At 42.7% G+C, this 18458-nt stretch overlaps 1 protein-coding gene and 1 pseudogene across 1 annotated transcript in view; one reads left to right on the forward strand and one right to left on the reverse strand.

The window, feature by feature from the left end:
• The window catches only part of PRELID2 (PRELI domain containing 2), an 87500-nt gene extending 69323 nt beyond the window's left edge, over positions 1 to 18177 (forward strand). The window contains exons 6-7 of the mRNA XM_062188910.1: positions 4760 to 4829; positions 16698 to 18177. Coding sequence (XP_062044894.1) covers positions 4760 to 4819 — 60 coding nt within the window. The 3' untranslated portion in view covers positions 4820 to 4829; positions 16698 to 18177. The remainder of the gene's footprint in view (positions 1 to 4759; positions 4830 to 16697) is intronic.
• On the reverse strand, positions 9802 to 10257 carry LOC133758783 (axin interactor, dorsalization-associated protein-like; annotated as a pseudogene).
• Positions 18178 to 18458: the final 281 nt, after the last annotated feature.

Consider the following 18458-nt stretch of genomic DNA (forward strand, 5'->3'; position numbering starts at 1 on the left):
TGAATTCCTCTGTATCCTCCCAAGAGACCAGTGACCCTTCGAGTCTTCTATGCATGCCTGTTCCCTCCGGCCTCAGTGCAGTCCCTCACGTGCAGCGAGTGCTGCTGCTGTTTCTGGTGTTTGCTCCGAAGCCGTGATCCACAGGAAGCATCATTTCTGTTGGGAGTCTTTAACACCAAGCTTTTGTCATCGTGATAATTAAGTGAGCAGTTCTCTTTTGTTAAGAGCTCTGCGTGGATGTACCTTTTGAGAACTGCTTTAGAGCTTGTAAGGTCTAAATATTACTCTCTTTGGAACTCCCTAGGTAAATCAGAGCTTCTTAAGGAAGCATTGGTTTGATAACAAAATAAATACACTGTCTGGATTTAGCTGCCTTTGCTTCTGACTTCTTTCTGCTCCTCTCACGACAAGCTTTGTGTTTTCAGTAATGATCAGAGGGGTATTTGCGAAATGTTTTGGATCTGAAAGACGCTGAGACTCCTTTGTGGGGATACGTTGGCCTACATGGCTCTGGTGTTAGGGAAATGAGACTATGAGATAGCTCACTTATCTGTACATTGGCAAATAGAGAAAGATAGCCTTATAATAGAGAAGAAGATTCTCTGAGGGGAAAGAAATAATAAAATCAAGCTGGTTTATGGTTTGTCAGTCCAGAAAGCTTTTAAGCTGTATCTGTAAAGGTGGATCCACTTAAGGTTTGTTCTGCATTTCAGGCATCATTGTGTGATAAGTGGTATAAATGTATACCCTTTATGCCTGATCTCCTGGGGTTTGAGATTTAAGCATTGGAATGAACTTTGAAAGGACTCTATTGATTGTGTTTTGATTTGGGACTTTCTTGCTGAAGAGAGGTACTAAATAATAGCTTGGTCTCCCTGTTAGGTTCTCCCCCCCCCCTTTTTTTTTTTTTATTAAACTTTTATTTAATGAATATAAATTTCCAAAGTATAGCTTATGGGTTACAATGGCTTCCCCCCTCCCATAACTTCCCTCCCGCCCGCAACCCTCCCCTATCTGTTCTTATCAGGTTCTCCCTTTTTTAAAAAAATTCACTTTTAGACCTCTTCCCCCAACCCCCATTCTCCACTTTCTGTATCTGTTCTGCTTAAAAAGACTAAAGTGGTATGAGAGAACGGAAAAGAAGAAAAATCAACTGTCACATTGTGAACATAATTGATTCAATAAATAAAGTCTTTCAATTCCCAAGGCAAACCTAAGCGTCTTCACTTATGTCAATTAATGTTCGGTTCAGTAAGTGGCGGCAACCTGCATTTAGACGGATGGGAGAGTTCACAGGTTCTTGCTTCCCGAGGAGGGTGTGTGCTTTTCTTGTTTTAAAAACACACCATCTAGATTTATGCATCTGTTCCAGAAAAGGAGGCTGGGGAGGGAATTAATATGGTAGTTTTTTTTCCTTCCTCGAAGGAAAAAATGTCTAGAGGTTTGCTGAAAAAAATTGGAACAGGGCTGAACTCTACCAGACTAAGTTCTGTAAGGGCAGGGACTTTATCTTCTCTGTTCACCATTTAATCTGCAGTGCAAGCAGTAGGTGCATAGTAAAGTATCATTAATCAAAACTATTGAATATATGAGAAATGAGCAGAAATAAGCACAATTCAGGTCTTGTGTTAAGAACTTGGTTAAATTTCATTCCACTGGTTATTTCATCTCCCACCTCTGCCTGCTGTCCCTTCAGTTCCTCAGAAGAGAGTAGTTCTAAATGTACAGTGCATACTTCATCTTCAGAAATGATTAAGAACCCTGTTTCACCAATTCCAAGACAGCAGAGTTGGAAGGGGTTTCAAAAGTGATATAACACTGCTCTTTAGGAGCAGCTGTTTACCTAGCAGTTAAGATGTCCCCATCTTGCATGGGAGGCCCTGAGTTCAATTACCCGTTCTGGTTCCTGATGCTAGCTGCCTGCCATCTAGACCCTGAGTGACTGAGGTGATGGTTCAAGTAATTTGGTTTCTGACACTTACTTGGGAGACTAGACTGAGTTCCTAGCTACCAGCTTCTGCTGGTCTCAGCCCCAGCTTTTGTGGATATTTGGAATGAATCAGCACATTGAAACTCTGTCTCTCAAATAAATACAATCATTTAAAAAACCCTATTATATACAAGTTCTAATAAATAGACTAATTATGCTCAATCACTTAAGTAGGAGCTGGTTTTGTGGTACAGCAGGTTAAGCCACTGTTACGCTGGTAACTCACATTGGAGTGCCAGTGTGTATCCTGGCTACTCCATTTCCTGTTCATCTTCTTGTTAATGTGCCTGGAAGGCAGTGGATCATGGCCCACGTATGTGGGTCCCTACTACTCATAATGGGGCTCCTGGCTCCTGGCTTCAGACTGGCCTAGCCCTGGCTGTTGTAGATGTTTGTGCTGTGAACCAGGAGATGCAAGATCTCGTTCTTTCTCTCAACCCATCTCCATCTCCCTCTCTCTATAACTCTGCCTTTCAAATAAATAAATAAATCTCCATTAAAAAATATCGCAAAAGTGTTTTACACATGTATAGATTCTAGATTCCCCCTTGGAATTTGTGATTGAGTCAGTTGCCAAGACTTGGGGATCTTCGTTTGCTTTTGTGGATTCTCTTAGTAATTCCATTGTGCAGCACTGATCCAATTGGCCTTAAAGCCCACTGATTGCTGAAGTCTTAAGTTACTCCTTGGTAAAAGTGATCAGCTTAAGTAGCCAGCAGAATGATTTTTGGGGCTGGGATCCATGTCTTCTGGTCTTGATGATAGTGCTCCTGCCCCTACGGTTTGATGTGTTGCTTGAGCCAATACTGCATGCTGTTCAGAGTTCTCTGAGGGCCCTTGAATGTCCCTTCCTTCCAAGATGCTGGCAGTTTTTGGGGCAATGGCCTGGCAGAATTTGAAGGACCTGGCTCCTTAAGGAAATGCTAACTTTTGTTCAGTCTACGTTGCTGTTAAATATATTTTGTTGTTTGCTCTAATTTTGCCTTTGATTATCCCACCCCCATCCCTTGGCTCAGAACAAATCCCAGGTACCAAGTGCCTGACTTGCCCTGTGGGACCACTCAGCATTTCCCAGACCTGCTGGGATGAGGCGGTCATGTGAGTGCTTCCTAACGAAAGTACTTTGGGACCTGTTCAGTGAGAGACTTTCTGGGAGGGAATGGGTTCATGCATTTTGTATTCCTTTCATCTTTATCATTCTTTCCAAAGTTCTTTCTAGTCTCTGAGATTAGTGAATCTGTTGCCTCTGGATCCAGCTTTGACTTCTTTTAGTTCTGTTTCACAATTACATTAAGAGTGGGTCCTTCCACTTGAGGGGTTATCCTCTGGCTGGAGAACTTGTCTCTGAAGAGGGGAAGCAGCTGCTGCTTTCTTGTTTCCTCCAGGGTAATATTACTGGACAGGGACGGTTGATTTGAGAAGCTGTGGAATGAGTGCTTCTGGCAGGTGAAGGGATAGCTCTGAAATCAGAGTAGTGTGCCTGAGCTCTCTCCCTGGCGTTGTTCCTGAATAGCTATGTAACTTTGGGACATTACGGAAACCTCTAGTTGTATCCTCCTCAGTACTAATAGGAGTAAGAATAGTGCTCATTCAAGGGCTCTGTGTGTGTTTTTAAAGATTTATTTATTTATTTGAAAAAGTTACACAGGGAGAGAAGGAGAGGCAGAGAAAGAGAGAGAGAGAGAGAGAGAGAGAGAGAGAGAGGTCTTCCATCTATCTGCTGGTTTACTCCCTAAGTGGCCACAATGGCTGGAGCTGCGCCAGTCCGAAGCCAGGAGTCAGGAGCTTCCCCCAGGTCTTCCCACACGGGTGCAGGGGCCCAAGGACTCAGGCCATCCTCCACTGCTTTCCCAGGCCATACCAGAGAGCTGGATCAGAAGTGGAGCAGCCTGGAATTGAACCAGCCTGTATGGGAAATCTGGGGCTGCAGGCTGGGGCTTTAATCTGCTGGGCCACAGCGCCTACCCCTCCATGTGTCTTAAATAAAGTGTCCTAGGTTGGCTTTTGGAACCTAGGTTCAGAGGTGGAGATTTGCATGCAGAGGGTACTGGAGGGGCTCTGACGAACAACTCTTGTGAGAAAAACATGCTTAGGAAAAGGTGATGTTGACATTGCAACAAAGGTCTCAGCTGATCCTGTGGGGAGCTGTGGAGGGGGGATGCCTTTTAGAGCTGTTTCAAATTAAGGAAAGGGGGCCATCCCTCTATGGGCCTACATCTACCACTTGCTGAATGTAGGCTTCCCATGGAGAGGATGCTTTCAGGGAAGGCAACTCCCTTTGGCTGAGGGTGGCTGATTGTCAGCAACAGCCTGCGGTGTGGGTAGGCAGGGGAAGGAACACTTCAGTTCTGGAGGGGATCTTTAGTCAGGCACATAGCATCCACTTCCAAGATAGTGCATGTAAAGCCTTAGTAGCAAACCCAGCACATGTCCCAGCGTTCAATAACTGTTAACTCTTGCCAGTATTCCAGCTCTGGCAATGCCACTTAGCAACCGGGCTGCTTTCGAGAAGTTACTTAACTTCTCTTGGGCTGTTTTCTTATGTTTAAACTCTGCTCTGCCCCTCTTTGTGAGTGGTTCTGAGTGTCTGGAGATAATGTAGGTGAAATTGCTAAGTAAAATATTATAAAAACATAGGGTGTGATGATGAGCCTACTTTCCTGAAATGAGAATGTGAGCATGACCTGGATTCCTTGAAGGAAAGAGGTGGTGGCACAAGGGCTTGTCTCTGAAATATGATGTTTTGATTTTTCTTTCTTTTATCTCTAGGGAATTAGAATAATGGAGATGCTGCTGAAGGAACAGTGTGGTGCCCCCTTAGCGGAATAAAGAATCATCAGTAAGTACTGAAAGCAAAATCAGAACTATTTACTGAAGCCAGGTTTCCGTGCTATGAGCTTGACGCTAAGCATCAGCCTCCCTGGGCCACTCGTGTTGAGCATTTCCCTGGTGTGTGCACAGCTTACTATTTCACAGGTGTTTTGTTATCTGTTCAGCACCTTTATTTACTTGGTTCTTTGATTTTTAGAGTAGTTTTCTACTCTGCTCTGGTTTACAGTGGCATTCAACGTGTTAAAAGTGTTCAGTACAGTCTGCTAGGATGAGGACCCTGAAGGTGTCGTAGATCTGTGAAGATTGTGACTCGGGATTAACTGAGGCTTAATTGTATTGCTCTGAGAACAATAAAAGGAAGGATTTACAGTGTAATTAGAGGAGGAAGGAAATCAAGAAAGGGGCATGTTGATTGGCTAATGAAACAAAATATATCTTGTTAATCGTATATATTCCCACTGATTGGAGGTGGCTGTTTGAAGTGCTGTTGAGAAGGGTTCTGAGGCCTTGATAAGGGCCCTGGATTGATTTGTAGTATCTGCCGTGGGCAGAGGATGGAAGCAGGGTGGTGCTCATGCTGGAGCATGTGCCACCTCTGGTTTTGGGCAAATGGTGTAAACTCAAGTGACACTTCCTGTCCTCAGAATTGTTGTTGTTTAGAGCAAGGAGAAGGGTTTGGTGGAAAGAGCAGGACAGAGGTAATTCAGAGAAGATGAATGTCCAAAATAAGTGAATATGAGGGATTTATATTTTGGACTATTTATGGGACATAGGTTTTTAGCATCGGAGGGTGGTGAAACCTTTCAGTAAAGCAAGCATTGCCGTGGGTAGTTCAGAATTACCTCCGCATTTTTTATGTTGGCTTCAGAGTACAGGACACATTTTTTTTTAAAGATTTATTTTTACTTGGAAGTCAGAGTTACACAGAGAGAGGAGAAGCAGAGAGAGAGAAAGAGGTCCTCCATCCGCTGGTTTACTCCCTGATTGGCCGCAGTGGCCGGAGCTGCGCCAATCCAAAGCCAGGAGTCAGGAGCAGGGTGGGTGCAGGGGCCCAAGGACTTGGCCATCTTCTACCGCTTTCCCAGGCCATAGCAGAGAGCTGGACAGGAAGTAAAGCAGCCAGGTCTCGAACCGGCGCCCAAATGGGATGCCGGTGCTTCAGGCCAGGGCGTTAACCAGCTGCGCCACAGAGTGCCGGCGCCAGGACACATTATTTTCGATAAGTGACCTGGTATTCCAGTTGTGATATACAAAACAGTTTGAGAGCAATTAGGCAAAGGTGAAGCAAAAGGAAACTTCATAGACAGGTTCCTCAGCATTCAAGGCGGGCTGGTGAGGACTGTGAACCCATGGCTGGAGAACTGTAAAGTGCTTCTGCTTATTTGCAGTTTGCACTCCATTCTTTTTAAAACTTGTATTTATTTATTTGGAAGTCAGAGAGATAGACACTGAGAAATCTTCCTTCTACTGATTCACTCCCCAAATGTCCACTGGGAATGGGTCAGACTGAAGCCAGGCATCTAGAACTGAATTTAGTTCTCCCAAGTGGATTGACAGGGACTTACGTACTTGAGCCATCACCTGCTGCCTTCTAGAATGTGCATTAGCTGGAAGTCAGATGGGAAGTGGAACCAGAATTCAAACCTAGGAACTCCAATAGGGATTGCAGGTGCCGCAAGTGGTGTCATGACCCTTGGGCCACATGCCTGCCTTGGACCCCTTCTGATTAGGATTAAGTCTCTGCATACTTAGAAGTAAAAGTAGATTTTATTATTATTGGAAATGCTAATTGAGGTAGTTTTATTTGGTGCAGGCAAGGCACATGGGAGGTGCATATAAAATGTAAGAATTGAATCTGAGTATGGTTTACTCCTACACCCATTCTGCTCCTTAGAAAACTGTAGAGAAGAACCTGGCCGCTTCTCCCTGTTTTCTGTGCTGGCTTATTTGTGATGCTCACAACCCCTGCTGCACCTGTGCCTGGGCTCAGATCCCATGTTACACTGGGGGCTGCATCTGAAGTTAGCTCTTAGTTAAGCAAAGACATGAGGTCCTCCACTTATAAGGGGCAAATATTTTTTTTTCCCAGAAGCCTTTTACTTAAGGTACACAAACTTCATACACTTCATAAAGACAACTTTTGGAACATAGTTATTCTTCCCACCATACCCACCCTCCCACCCCCACACCACCCTTCTTCCTCCTCCTCCTATTCCCATTCTTGTTTTCTACTAAGATCTATTTTCAATTAACTTTATACACAGAAGATTAACTCTATACTAAGTAAAGAGTTCAATAAATAGTATGAAAAAAAAAAAAAAAACAAAAAACAACTGTTCCTCAACAGTTTTTTGATTTCTCTTTTGATTTCTTTATGTCCCATGGTTCATCCAGGAGCATGTTGTTCAGTCTCCATGTGTTTGCATATGTTCTAGAGATTCTTTTTTTTTTTTTTTTTAAGATGTAGTGATTTATTTGAAAGGCAGAGTTACAGAGTGGGAGAGACAGAGAGATCTTCCATCTGCTTGTTTACTCCCCAAATGGCCTCAATGACCAGGCCAAAGTCAGAAGCCTGTAGCTCCATCCAGGGTAGAAGGGGCCTAAGCCCTGGGGCTGTCTTCTGCTTTCCCACGCACATTAAAGGAGCTGTACTGAATTGTTAACAGCTTGGGCTTGAACTAGTGTTCATGTGGGATGCCAACATTGCAGGTAATGGGTTAGCATGCTGTGCCATGATATATGGCCCCTGATCTCACTTTAATTTGCCTTTCTCCAAAGATTAATAAGGCTGGACATCTCTTCATGTTAGATAGAGCCTCTGGTTTTCCTTGTTTTTCAAGTTTCTGTTCAGTTATTTTGCTCATTTTTCTATTGATGTAATCATCTTATTGAGTTGTAGGAAGTCTCTAATAGTTTGGTATGAATCTTTTGTTGGTTATATGATTTACAAATTGCAGTTTTCCTTTATAAAGACTTACTATTGAAGCATGGCATATATGTTTAAAAATGCACCAATCTGAAATATAGCTTACTGAATTTTCACAGGGTGAATGCAGCTGGGTAACTAGTGTGAGATCCATGGAAGACTTGGCTGCACTGAGGAGCATCCAGGATGCAAACCAGTGCCCATATGTGATGCCAGCAGCACAGGCAGCGGCTTCACCTGCTGTGCCACAACACCAGCCCCACCAAGTATTTAAAAAAGTATTTATTTATTTATTCATACTGCAAGGTTACAGAGAGGCAAAGACAGAGAGAGAGAGAGGTTTTCCATCTGTTGGTTCACTCTGCAAATGGCCCCAACGGCTGGAGCTGGGCTGATCTGTAGCCAGGAGCCAAGAGCTTCTTCTGGGTCTCCCACGCAGGTGCAAGGGCCCAAGAACTTGGGCTATCTTCAACTGCTTTCCCAGGTAACAGCAGAGAGCTGGATCAGAAGTGGAGCAGCTGGCACTTGAACCGACACCCGTAGGGGATGCCAGTACTGCAGGCTGCGGCCTTACCTGCTATGCCACAGTGCTGGCCCGCTGCCATTCACATTTAATTCTGTACTGTACATGGAATTCATTTTTGTCCATGGTGTATTATTGGAGCCCAATTTCATCCTGTTCAACATAGATACTCAACAGTCCCAACACTACTTATGAAAAAGACTGCAATTTTCCCATACTCCTGCAGTTTATCTCAGTCATAAATCAAGTGTGAATGTGTTTCTGGGTTCTTCCTTCTGTCTCAAACAATTTACAGAGGTAGCTATGGGTCAAAAAAATTAACATCACTTGGTTGTAAGTAATATCCATTGACAACTAAAGGTGGCATTATTTTGAGGTCCTAATAATCATTTAAAATAAAGCTTTTTTAAAAAAGTCATATTCAGCTTAAAAAATTATTAAAAAAGCAAATGACTCAGTAGCATAACGTAATGCCAAGAAGAAGTCACACAGTTAATGAACATCTAACAGTGTCAGTGCCGTGGGCTGGATATGGTCTGTCCAGAGTTTCTTGTGTTGGAGGCTGGGTCCTCATTATGGTGGTAGAATTTTAGGCCACATTGTTAGGTTAACTGGGGTTGTGCTGTTGTCAGGGGCTGTAGGACCTAAATCTTTCCAGCTTCCTGTTTGATACCGTGAGTTCTTCCTGCCACCACTGCATGGCCCCTCACCAGAGCTCAGCAATGCTAGCAAATGCCTCTGAGCCTCCAAAATAGTGAGCTAAATAAACTTCTTTTCTTTAAAAAGTTAGCATGCTTCAAGTATTGTGTTATAACAAAATAGAGATTATTAATTTAGCCAGCATGTGAAATTATACACAGGTTTTATAACAAAATACAGTATAAGATATTGCACAGGTTCTACTCTCAAACAGTAAAATCAACAGCTGACACAATTATGGCATATCACAGGAGCTTGAAGAAGTTTTATGTTACAGTTAACAGCTTCTCTACTGAGTCTACAGACTTTATCAATAAATAAATGCCATCTTGTGGCATTGTAAGAGCTACAGATGACAGTGAAAAATCAAGAAACATTTTCCTATTGCAAAGGCCGCAAGCAAGCTTAGTGCAGACTGGCCTGAATGTCCAGGCTTCCTGTGTGTCTCTGAGAGCTGTGCTGGCAGGTGCACTGATGGTGTCCGTCAATAGCTGGGTGGCTCTGTGAGAAGCTTTTCCTCCCTTGTTAAAACAGAACACCTGACACTGTCATAATTCATGGCAGCCATTGAGTTGCCTGCTGGTGCCAGCATTCTTGCAGATTCTAGCAACAAGGCAGAGTATTGTCATAGCTACAGCAGTATGGGGAGCAAGAAGGGCTTGTGCAAGGGAGGCCTCTGTGCATGTGGGGCAGCTGAGTCCTCAGGGGACTGCTGCAGTGTCCCGTGATTAGCCCCATTCTCCTGCCCAGGATGCTTGTCTAGGTTATTTACGAGAGGTAAGACCCTTGTTGAGCTTTCCCATAGATAAAAAAAAGCTTATACTCCATTCTTTACTTCCCAGGAACACTGGCAGGAAAAGAAGCAGGAGAGCCTGCTCCAGCACCACCCTCTTCTTCATCTTCTTCAAATTCCAAATTCTCTTCTTCACCAGGTGCTAAAATTCTTCTTAATGGTACAGGCTGAACATCAAACAGGAGTTCTTCATTACATATAAGAATATTCTTTAGGATCAGTTCTAGCTTCTTCAGGTCTTCTTCTTGGGACTGTGTGGACTGTAAAGCTGCACTTTGCAATTCCAAACATGTTGCAGTTTTGCCTATGGTTTTCTTTTGTTCTTCAGTGAGTTTGGCATTCCTGTGTTGAGCTTGGACTTCTTTTTGTAGATGTCTTGGTAATATCTGATACTCATCTATCATCTCCACCAGCTGACCCCAGGAGTTAAGGTCAGCTCCTCTCCTAAAACTGGTGCCCCAGCACTACAGCAGACTCTGGGTCACCTCTGGCATGGCAGGCCCTACCCTATCCCCTCCTGCTCCTGCCTTGGCAAGGCCAGGCTCTAGGGTGCCATCCTTCCTGGGCCTGGCCCCGACATTAACAGGGCCAGGAGGAACCTCTACCTCCACCACTGCCACCCTCCCTCTGAGGAGCCTCCCAAGCCCATCTGCCCCTGGAGATTCTTGAGTTGTTCATTTCCAGCTTCATCCCATTGTGGTCAGAGAAGATGCATAGTATGATTTCGATTTTTTTAAAAAATTTGCTGGGACTTGCTTTATGGCCTAGCATGTGGTCTATCCTAGAGAAGGTTCCATACACTGGTGAGAAGAATGTATATTCTGCAACTGTAGGATGGAAAGTTTTGTAAATACCTGTTAGGTCTATTTGGTCTGTAGTGTTGATCAACTGTTGGTTTTGTTGCTGATTTTCTGTCTGGTTGATCTGTCCATGGCTGAAAGTGGGGTATTGAAGTCCCCCATTACTACTATGTGGAAGTCTGTGTCTCCCTTTAGATCCATTAACATTTCTTTTAAATAGCCAGGTGCCCTGTAATTAGGTGCATATATATTTATATATCTTCCTGTTAAATTGATCCCTTCATCATTGGATAATGCCATTCTTTGTCTCTTAACAGTTTTTGTGTTAAAGTCTATTTTGTCTGATATTAGGATGGCTAAACCAGCTTTTTTTGGGCTTATGTTAGCATGGAATATCTTTTTCCATCCTTTCACTTTCAACCTGTGTGTATCTTTGTTGGTGAGGTGTATCTTGTAAGCAACAAGTAGGTTTTCTTTCTTTCCATTCAGCCAGTCTGTATCTTTAACCGGAGAGTTGAGGCCATCTACATTCAAGGTGACTATTGATAAGTAACGGTTGGCCCTGCAATTTTTCCATAAATATTCCTCTTGTACTTTGGATTTCCTTTGTACTTTTACTGGGAGATTTTCCGCCTTCACCTTCTTTGATAGTGATGACTGTGTTTCTGTGTGTAGCACATTCTTAAGCATCTTTTGTAAGGCTGGACGAGTGGTGACAAATTCTTTCAATTTCTGTTTGTCTGGAAGGATTTCATTGCACTTTCATTTATAAATGAGAGCTTTACAGGGTACGTTATTCTGGGTTGACAATTTTTTTTCTCTTAAGGTTTTGAGTATATTTTACCCTCCTCTCCTAGCCTGTAGGGTTTCTGATGAGCAGTCAGCTGTGAGTCTAATTGGAGATCATCTGAAAGTAATCTGGTGTTTCTCTCATGTACATTTTTAGAATCTTTTCTTTATGTTTTACTGTGGAGAGTTTGACTACAGTGTGTTGTGGTAAGGATCTTTTCTGGTTATGTCTATTAGGAGTTCTATGTGATTCCTGTACTTGGATGTCCCTTTCTTTCTCCAAATTAGGGAAGTTTTCTGTAATTATTTCACTAAAACACCTTCTAATCCATTCTCTCTTCGCACCCCTTTAGGAACTCCTCAGACTCATATGTTGGGTCATTTGATAGTATTCCATAAATCTCAGATACCGTTTTTTAGATTACTAATTTCTTCTTCTTCTTTTTTTTTTTTTTTTTGGAGGGAGGATTTAACTTTAAAGTTTCCAAAGATTTGTTTTCTAACTCAGGCAGTCTTTCTTCTGCCTCACCGATTCTGCTGTTAAGGCCTTCTACCTCATTTTTTAATTTGTTCTATTGAATTCTTCATTTCCAATATTTTGTTTTGATTTCTCTTTAAAATCTCAATTTCATGAAAACAATTTTTTTTTCATCTCATGTATAGATTTCTTTAGTTCGTGAATTTGCTTCTGATTACTTTTTTTAAAAGTTTTTTTTTTTATTTTTATTCATTTGAAAGGTGGAATTACAGAGAGGCAGAGGCGCAGAGTGAGAGAGAGAGAGGTCTTCCATCTGCTGGTTCACTGCAGATGGCCATGACGTCTGAAGCTATGACAATCCAATGCCAGGAGACAAGAGCTTCTTCTAGGTCTCCCACGTGGGTGTAGGGGCCCAAGGACTTAGGCCATCTTCTACTGCCTTTCCAGGCCATAGCAGAGATCTGGATGGGAAGTGGAGTAGCCAGGACTTGAACTGGTACCCATATAGGATGCCGGCATTGTAGCCAGTGGCTTTACCCACTCACTACACCACAGTGCTGGCCCCTTCTGATTACTTCTAAGTAATCCTATGATCAGTTGTTTGTATTGTTTCTGACATTTCTTCATTCTCTTCATTTTCACATTCTGGTATTGTAGTGTTGTTGTATTCCTTTGGAGGCATCATATTGTCTTCCTTATTCTTGTTTCTTGAACTGCTGTGTTAATTTCTGGGTGTTTGTGGAGATACTTGTTGGTATTTTTCCCCCTGTGATGGTTTTTACCTTTGGACTATGCTTCTGTGGATTAGTGGACTGTCTGCTCTTTGAGTGAATACCCTGAGGCATGTGCTGGATGTTGTCAGGGAGCTCTGTTCAGTGCTCCAGGGTGAGGGGAGTGTCCAAGGTAACACCCAAATTGGGTATGGAAAAAATCTCCTGTTTTTTTTTTTTTTTTTTTTTTTAATCAGTGGGAAGGTTTGATCTGCTCTATTGGTGTAGTCTTACGCTCACTTCCTCTCCTCCAAGGAGACCAATGCTTGATTGCTAGCCCCAGTGGGTACGGTATTCATTTGTGCTGCCTCAAGAACCACAGAGGATCCATGGAGTCCTCGATGTGAGCATAGATCCTGCAGCAATGACCCTCACCAGGGCATCACGGAGCCTTGAGCATGTGAAGCTGCAAGGGACAAGTATATACTTACTGGTATTCCAGTAGCAAATCAATGGTTGTGAGACTCTTAGGGACACCAGACTCTTCTGCAGGATATGGTTAAACACAGACTGGGGGGTCTCAACACCCAGAGTTTTGATTCTGCAGGCCTGGGGGTGGGGCTCCAGCGTTTGTGTTTTCAGGAAGTTGTCAGGTAAAGATGATACTGGTCTGAACCAGTTCACATCTGGGTGGAGGTAGATGGAGTGTGAGGGCACTGAGAAAGCTGTTAGCTGGGGTTTTGAAATCATTGTTTATTCGGTGACCTTGGAGGGATGATTTTCTTTGTATAGCTTTTCCGTGATTGAGTGTCTCGGTCTCTTCATGTTTGTCTACTTTTAATTGCTTGAGTGTTGACAGGCTGTACACTGGTGCAAATACAACTGAAAAGAGAGGAGGAGAAGCTCACATCAACTTGGTGTTTTAAATCAGGTTGGATTTAAACTGTTGCTAGTGAAGATGAGAACATAAAAATGTCTACAGTATTATCTGTTATCTTAAATTACCTGTTCTTTCTTTTTTTGTTTCCTTACTATGGTTGAGGGAAAAGTCATGAACTCAGAGCTTTGTATTTTATTTATTTATTTTGTAAAAAAGCACCTTATTTCCATTTGTTAAGTGAAGTGGTTGAAGGTTGGACACTACCAGGGGTTTAGTATGAGACAGTTGCATTTAATTCAATGCACCAGAATTCCTTAAGGATTAATTAATAAAATCTTCAAAATTCATGTCCAGATTTTTCAGAGGAGCAAATATAAAGTAGGGGATCTATGCTAGGGAACTTCAAAAAATTTATGGAAAGTGTATGTTTTTCATGACTGATTTTTTTTTTTGCACCAAAACAAACATCTTTTAATTTCATTTTTTGTGAACTTTTTGAAGTCCCTTCAAATATGCTGATACCACGTAAATTATTGTAAATTAAAGACTATTGCTGAGGCTTTCAGCTTTTTCAGAATCAGTGCCATTACAATGTTATTTCTATACGATTAAATTGGCTGATTGTAAGTATACAGCTTGGTGACTTCTGACAGAGTTATGCAGTCATCCCCACAATTATAATTTGGTGCTGCAGCCGCACTGCCAGCTTATTCCTGTCTTTCCCCACTTCCCATTTTCTCGACTATTTTACAGACTTTTTCAAACACTAAATGTGCTTTATTTTTTCATTTTATCAAAAATCATTGTATGGAAAATGGAGGAATGCTTGTAGGTGGTGGTGGGGAACTGTCTTATGAACAGTAGGATGCTGTATTAGAGAAGGGGAGGGGCGGGCGTGTGGTGCAGATGCTTCCTTGGTTGAGATGCCTGCATCCTACATTGGAGTCCTTGCTTTGAGTCCTGGATCCACTTCACACTGGGCTTCCTGCCAAGGCACAGTCTAGAAGGTGGCAGATGATGGCTCAAGCTGTTGGGTCTCTGCCACCTGTGAGGGAGACCCGGGTTGAGTTCTTCCTTCTGGGCCCAACCTTGTCTGTTGTGGGCATTTAGGGAATGAACTAGTGGATAGAAGTCTGTCTGTCTGTCTCCCCCTCCCCCCATCCCTTTCTCTCTTCTTTCTTTGTCTCTGCGTTTCAAATAAAATAAGATTAAATAAAAATTTTAAATGGCAATATTTGGGCGCCCTGGCCGGCTGCTCGTGGGGGCAGAGCGCGGGAGTGCGCTGAGGGAAGCCGGCCTTCCCTCGGTGACTCCTAGGGGAGCGCCCTGGACTCTCCGCTCGCTCTGATTTACCGGGTTAGCGTTAAGCTTGAGTTGTCTTTTCCCTCAGCTTGGGGACGAAAATGGCCTGAACTCTAACTTGGGGCTTGAGCGCCCTGCCCCTGACAGCGAAGTGTCCATCCCCAAGCCCTCAAATGTGGACTGGGTTTTCCTCTTGAGTGAGTGAGCTCTAAGTCTGTGGAGTAGCCTAAATGGTTTTATTGTGAGTCTGACCCTTCATTCCTGGAAAAAAAAAAAAAAAAAAAAAAAAAAAAAAGGCAGTGTCTGAAAGTATGTAAAAGAAGGGGGAAATTAGCTCCACAGTTGAAAGTGGTGGGGGCTGGGCGGGGCCTGGGGGAGGAGCTGGACAGGAAACCATATATAGCCCTTAAGGCAAGGTTAGCCTGCCGTCTGCTTTGGTAAATACAGTTTTACGGAAGCACAACTGTGCTACTACTAACTGTATCAGACCTACAATGGCAGACCTGCATAGTTGTGACGAAGCCCTTGCAGCCTTCGAAACCTCAAATACTTACTATCTGGTCCTTTAAAAAAAGTTGTGTCAGTATCCTAATTAATTACAAGGAGTATTGTGGTGATTATTTGGCTTTTTTTTTTTTTTTTTAACAAAAAGAGAGAGGGAAGGGAGAGAGACAAAAGAGGAGAGAGGGAGTAAGGAAGAGGGGAGGTGGGAGAGGGAGATTTCCCACCCAGTGGCTCAGTTACCAAATGTCCACTACAGTCTGAGCTGGACCCCCCAATGCTGGGAGCTGGGGACTCAGTCTCAGTTTATCATGTGTGTGGCAAGGAGTATTTGAGTCAAGTAGGTGAGCCGTCATCTGCTGCCTCCCAGGTGTGTTAGCAGAAAGCTAGATCAGAAGCAGAGGCAGGACTTAATTCCAGGCACTTCGTTATGAGATCGGGGTCTCAGACTGCAGCCTAACTTGCTGTGCCACAACACTCACCCCTGTTTGGCCATTGTTTTATTTTATTTTATTTTTTATATTGCATTTGAAATTATCTCTTACCTCTATGCCAGAGTTTATAGTTTGACAATTTATTTTCTGTGCGTTAGTTACCTCTACTGTCGATTTGTGAAGACTTATATAATGTTATTTAAAGCATAAAAATGATAACAGCAGTGTAGTTAAAATACCAGCAACACTGATCACAAAAATTGCTCATGAACTTCTAATGCACAGAGTAGAGTAGAAATACTGGCGTTTCATTTAGCACGTAAAGTGACACTGTGATAGGGCAATAGTGTGAATGTGGTTTATAATTACTCAATTTGGCAGCTTTGCAATTTTTAATTTTGAAAAGACACTGTGGGATTTGTACCAATGTGCATAATGAGACATTATTTAACATTTTTATAACTTTCAGATTTTTCATAATTTAAATTCATATAGACTACATTATAGATTGAAGATGCTTTGTAGAACTCTGTGACCTGTTTGTCCAAGTGGGTATCTGAAAACTAGAAACATAGAAGGTAGTTTTGTCATAAGCCAAAATGGAGGCGTATAAATCTTACTAACCAATATGCTTGTGGCGTTGCTGCTGACACATCCATTTGATAGATTTTTGATTTCCTGTCATTTCTGAATAAAACAAATAGCCCTGACATCTGTTTGTTCTTGCTGCCGGCAGTTGGGAGACCAGGCTTGGTGAGGTTTGTTCACATAGCACAGCTCTGTCACATCAGAATGATTAAGACCTCCATGCTAGCTGTATCTTAACTCCTCTGTACTGGCTCCTCTGGGTGGTTGGACTCTGTCAAATGAGGTGGTTGCTTTGTTCGAAGATCATTAGGAGGTAAAATGCAGTTTCTTCAAGAATTATCCATAATGATATAATGCAAGAGACACTCTGGAGTTGCTTCAGAAGAGAGCAAGTCTGTATGATGCTTGAGCATGTTTATTAGGTGGTAAAGTCTGTTTGCTTTCTTTTATAGGGATGCCATGTGCGTCTGCTGTCTTTCAAGAATCTGTCTTGGCCACCACACATCCTAGTCCCAGTTTCTGGAATCCAGGTGCGGGGGTGCAGTGCCAGCAGCTGAGAAGAGGACACCTCCCCACCAGGACATAAAGCGATAAACTCCCCCAGGAGCCTGCTTCTAGCAGTGGGGCTCGGGGAGCCGGACTTCTCCCAGCTGGATTTTTATGACCGTCTCATTATTATTTGACAAATAAAGGAGAAAAATCCATATGAGATGCTGTCCACCCCCCCTCAGGATATTCTGCTGGTTGTCTGGTGGAGGGGGTCTGGGTAGCCAAGGATAGGATAAAGTCCTATGGAGGGTGCCTTTTCCCTTATGTTCCCAGTATCATTGTTCACAAGGATTCCGGAACAGATTAAGTAACTGAACCTGGTGCTGATTCATAGGTGGCCTGGAATAAGTCAGCCGTGTCCCAGACCTGTGCTGAAGCCATGCCATATTTATAGCAAGCTTTAAGATTCTCAAGAATCAGGAAGATTTGATTTCTGTCCCTGAGTAGTACACAACTGGACCGTGAACTATGTTTGGTCCCCTGAAAGAACCTGGGACAGGGAGTGGGAAGGTAGGTTCCAGCCTTGGCTCCTACCAACTTGTTCCATAATGTGGAGCCGCTCATTACCCTCTTTGGTTTTTTAATGAGTGTGTGGACGGAGTTGTGCCCACATCTATCTGCCAGTGGGCTGTGATGATAAAACGAGGCATTTTGGTGGAAGAAAATAGATTTGGGAGACAGGCCTGAGTTTGAGTCCCAGTGCTGCTACCTACTAACTCTGTGTTCATATACATAATTTTTAAATCTTTCTGAAAAAAATTTCTAAAATGATAGATTAGCTTTGTGAGCTTGTTGGACTGATTTGAGATCAAGTGTCTAAAGTACCTGGCATAACTGCCTCCTGGATGGAAGTCCAGTAAGTAGAAGCCAGTCTTACTATGTGAGATTATTTTGAAAATACATGTTTCAACTACAGTATCAGGTAGTATTCCTGTTTGAAAATTAGATGCCAGTAGCTTGCATTTCCCATTTTCAGAAGCAAAATAAAAATGTACAGTACCTAACAAAGCTTGAAGAGAGGTGGTAATTTAGAATTCATCTTCTTAAGATAAAAATTGAGCCATTACTGGGAAGTCTTGAGGAAATTGTTCTTTTTTAATATTTGAAAAATTTTTCACTTAGTGCATTGATGAATTTCAAAGCAATTGTACTTTTTCATACAAGCCTGCCACTGTGTGCCTCTTCTTACTGTATTTGAGCTATTGGTGCTACCTGAGTTTTGTCTTAGGATAATTTCCCTTCATTTCCTTAGTGTTTTATTCTTATGTTGGAAGGGAAAGTGAATGATAGAAACCACAACACATTTTGACCTTCTTTTCTAGTTTGTAAATGGCATTTGGCAGACTTTTGAAATAGTAGGCTTTTTTTTTTTTTTTTTTTTTTTTTCAAAAAGAAGTAATGTGAATTATCATGGAGTTGAAAGGCAAGAGATTTGTATTTGGCGACTGGTACTGGAATGAACTTGGCACTTCATCCTCAGCAACTTGCGTCCTCTGAAGCTGTTGTTCTTGGACCATGGCTATGCATTAGGATCTTGTGTGAACTGTCTGCAGTCCTGATGTCCAGACTGTGCCCCAGGCCAAGAATCAGAGTCGCTAGGGGTGAAACCCAGGCATGAGTATTTTTTAGTACTCCCCACCATGTGATTCCAATGGGCAGCTAAG

This window comes from Lepus europaeus, chromosome 4, assembly GCF_033115175.1.
Source record: "Lepus europaeus isolate LE1 chromosome 4, mLepTim1.pri, whole genome shotgun sequence".
Lineage (NCBI taxonomy): Eukaryota > Metazoa > Chordata > Mammalia > Lagomorpha > Leporidae > Lepus > Lepus europaeus.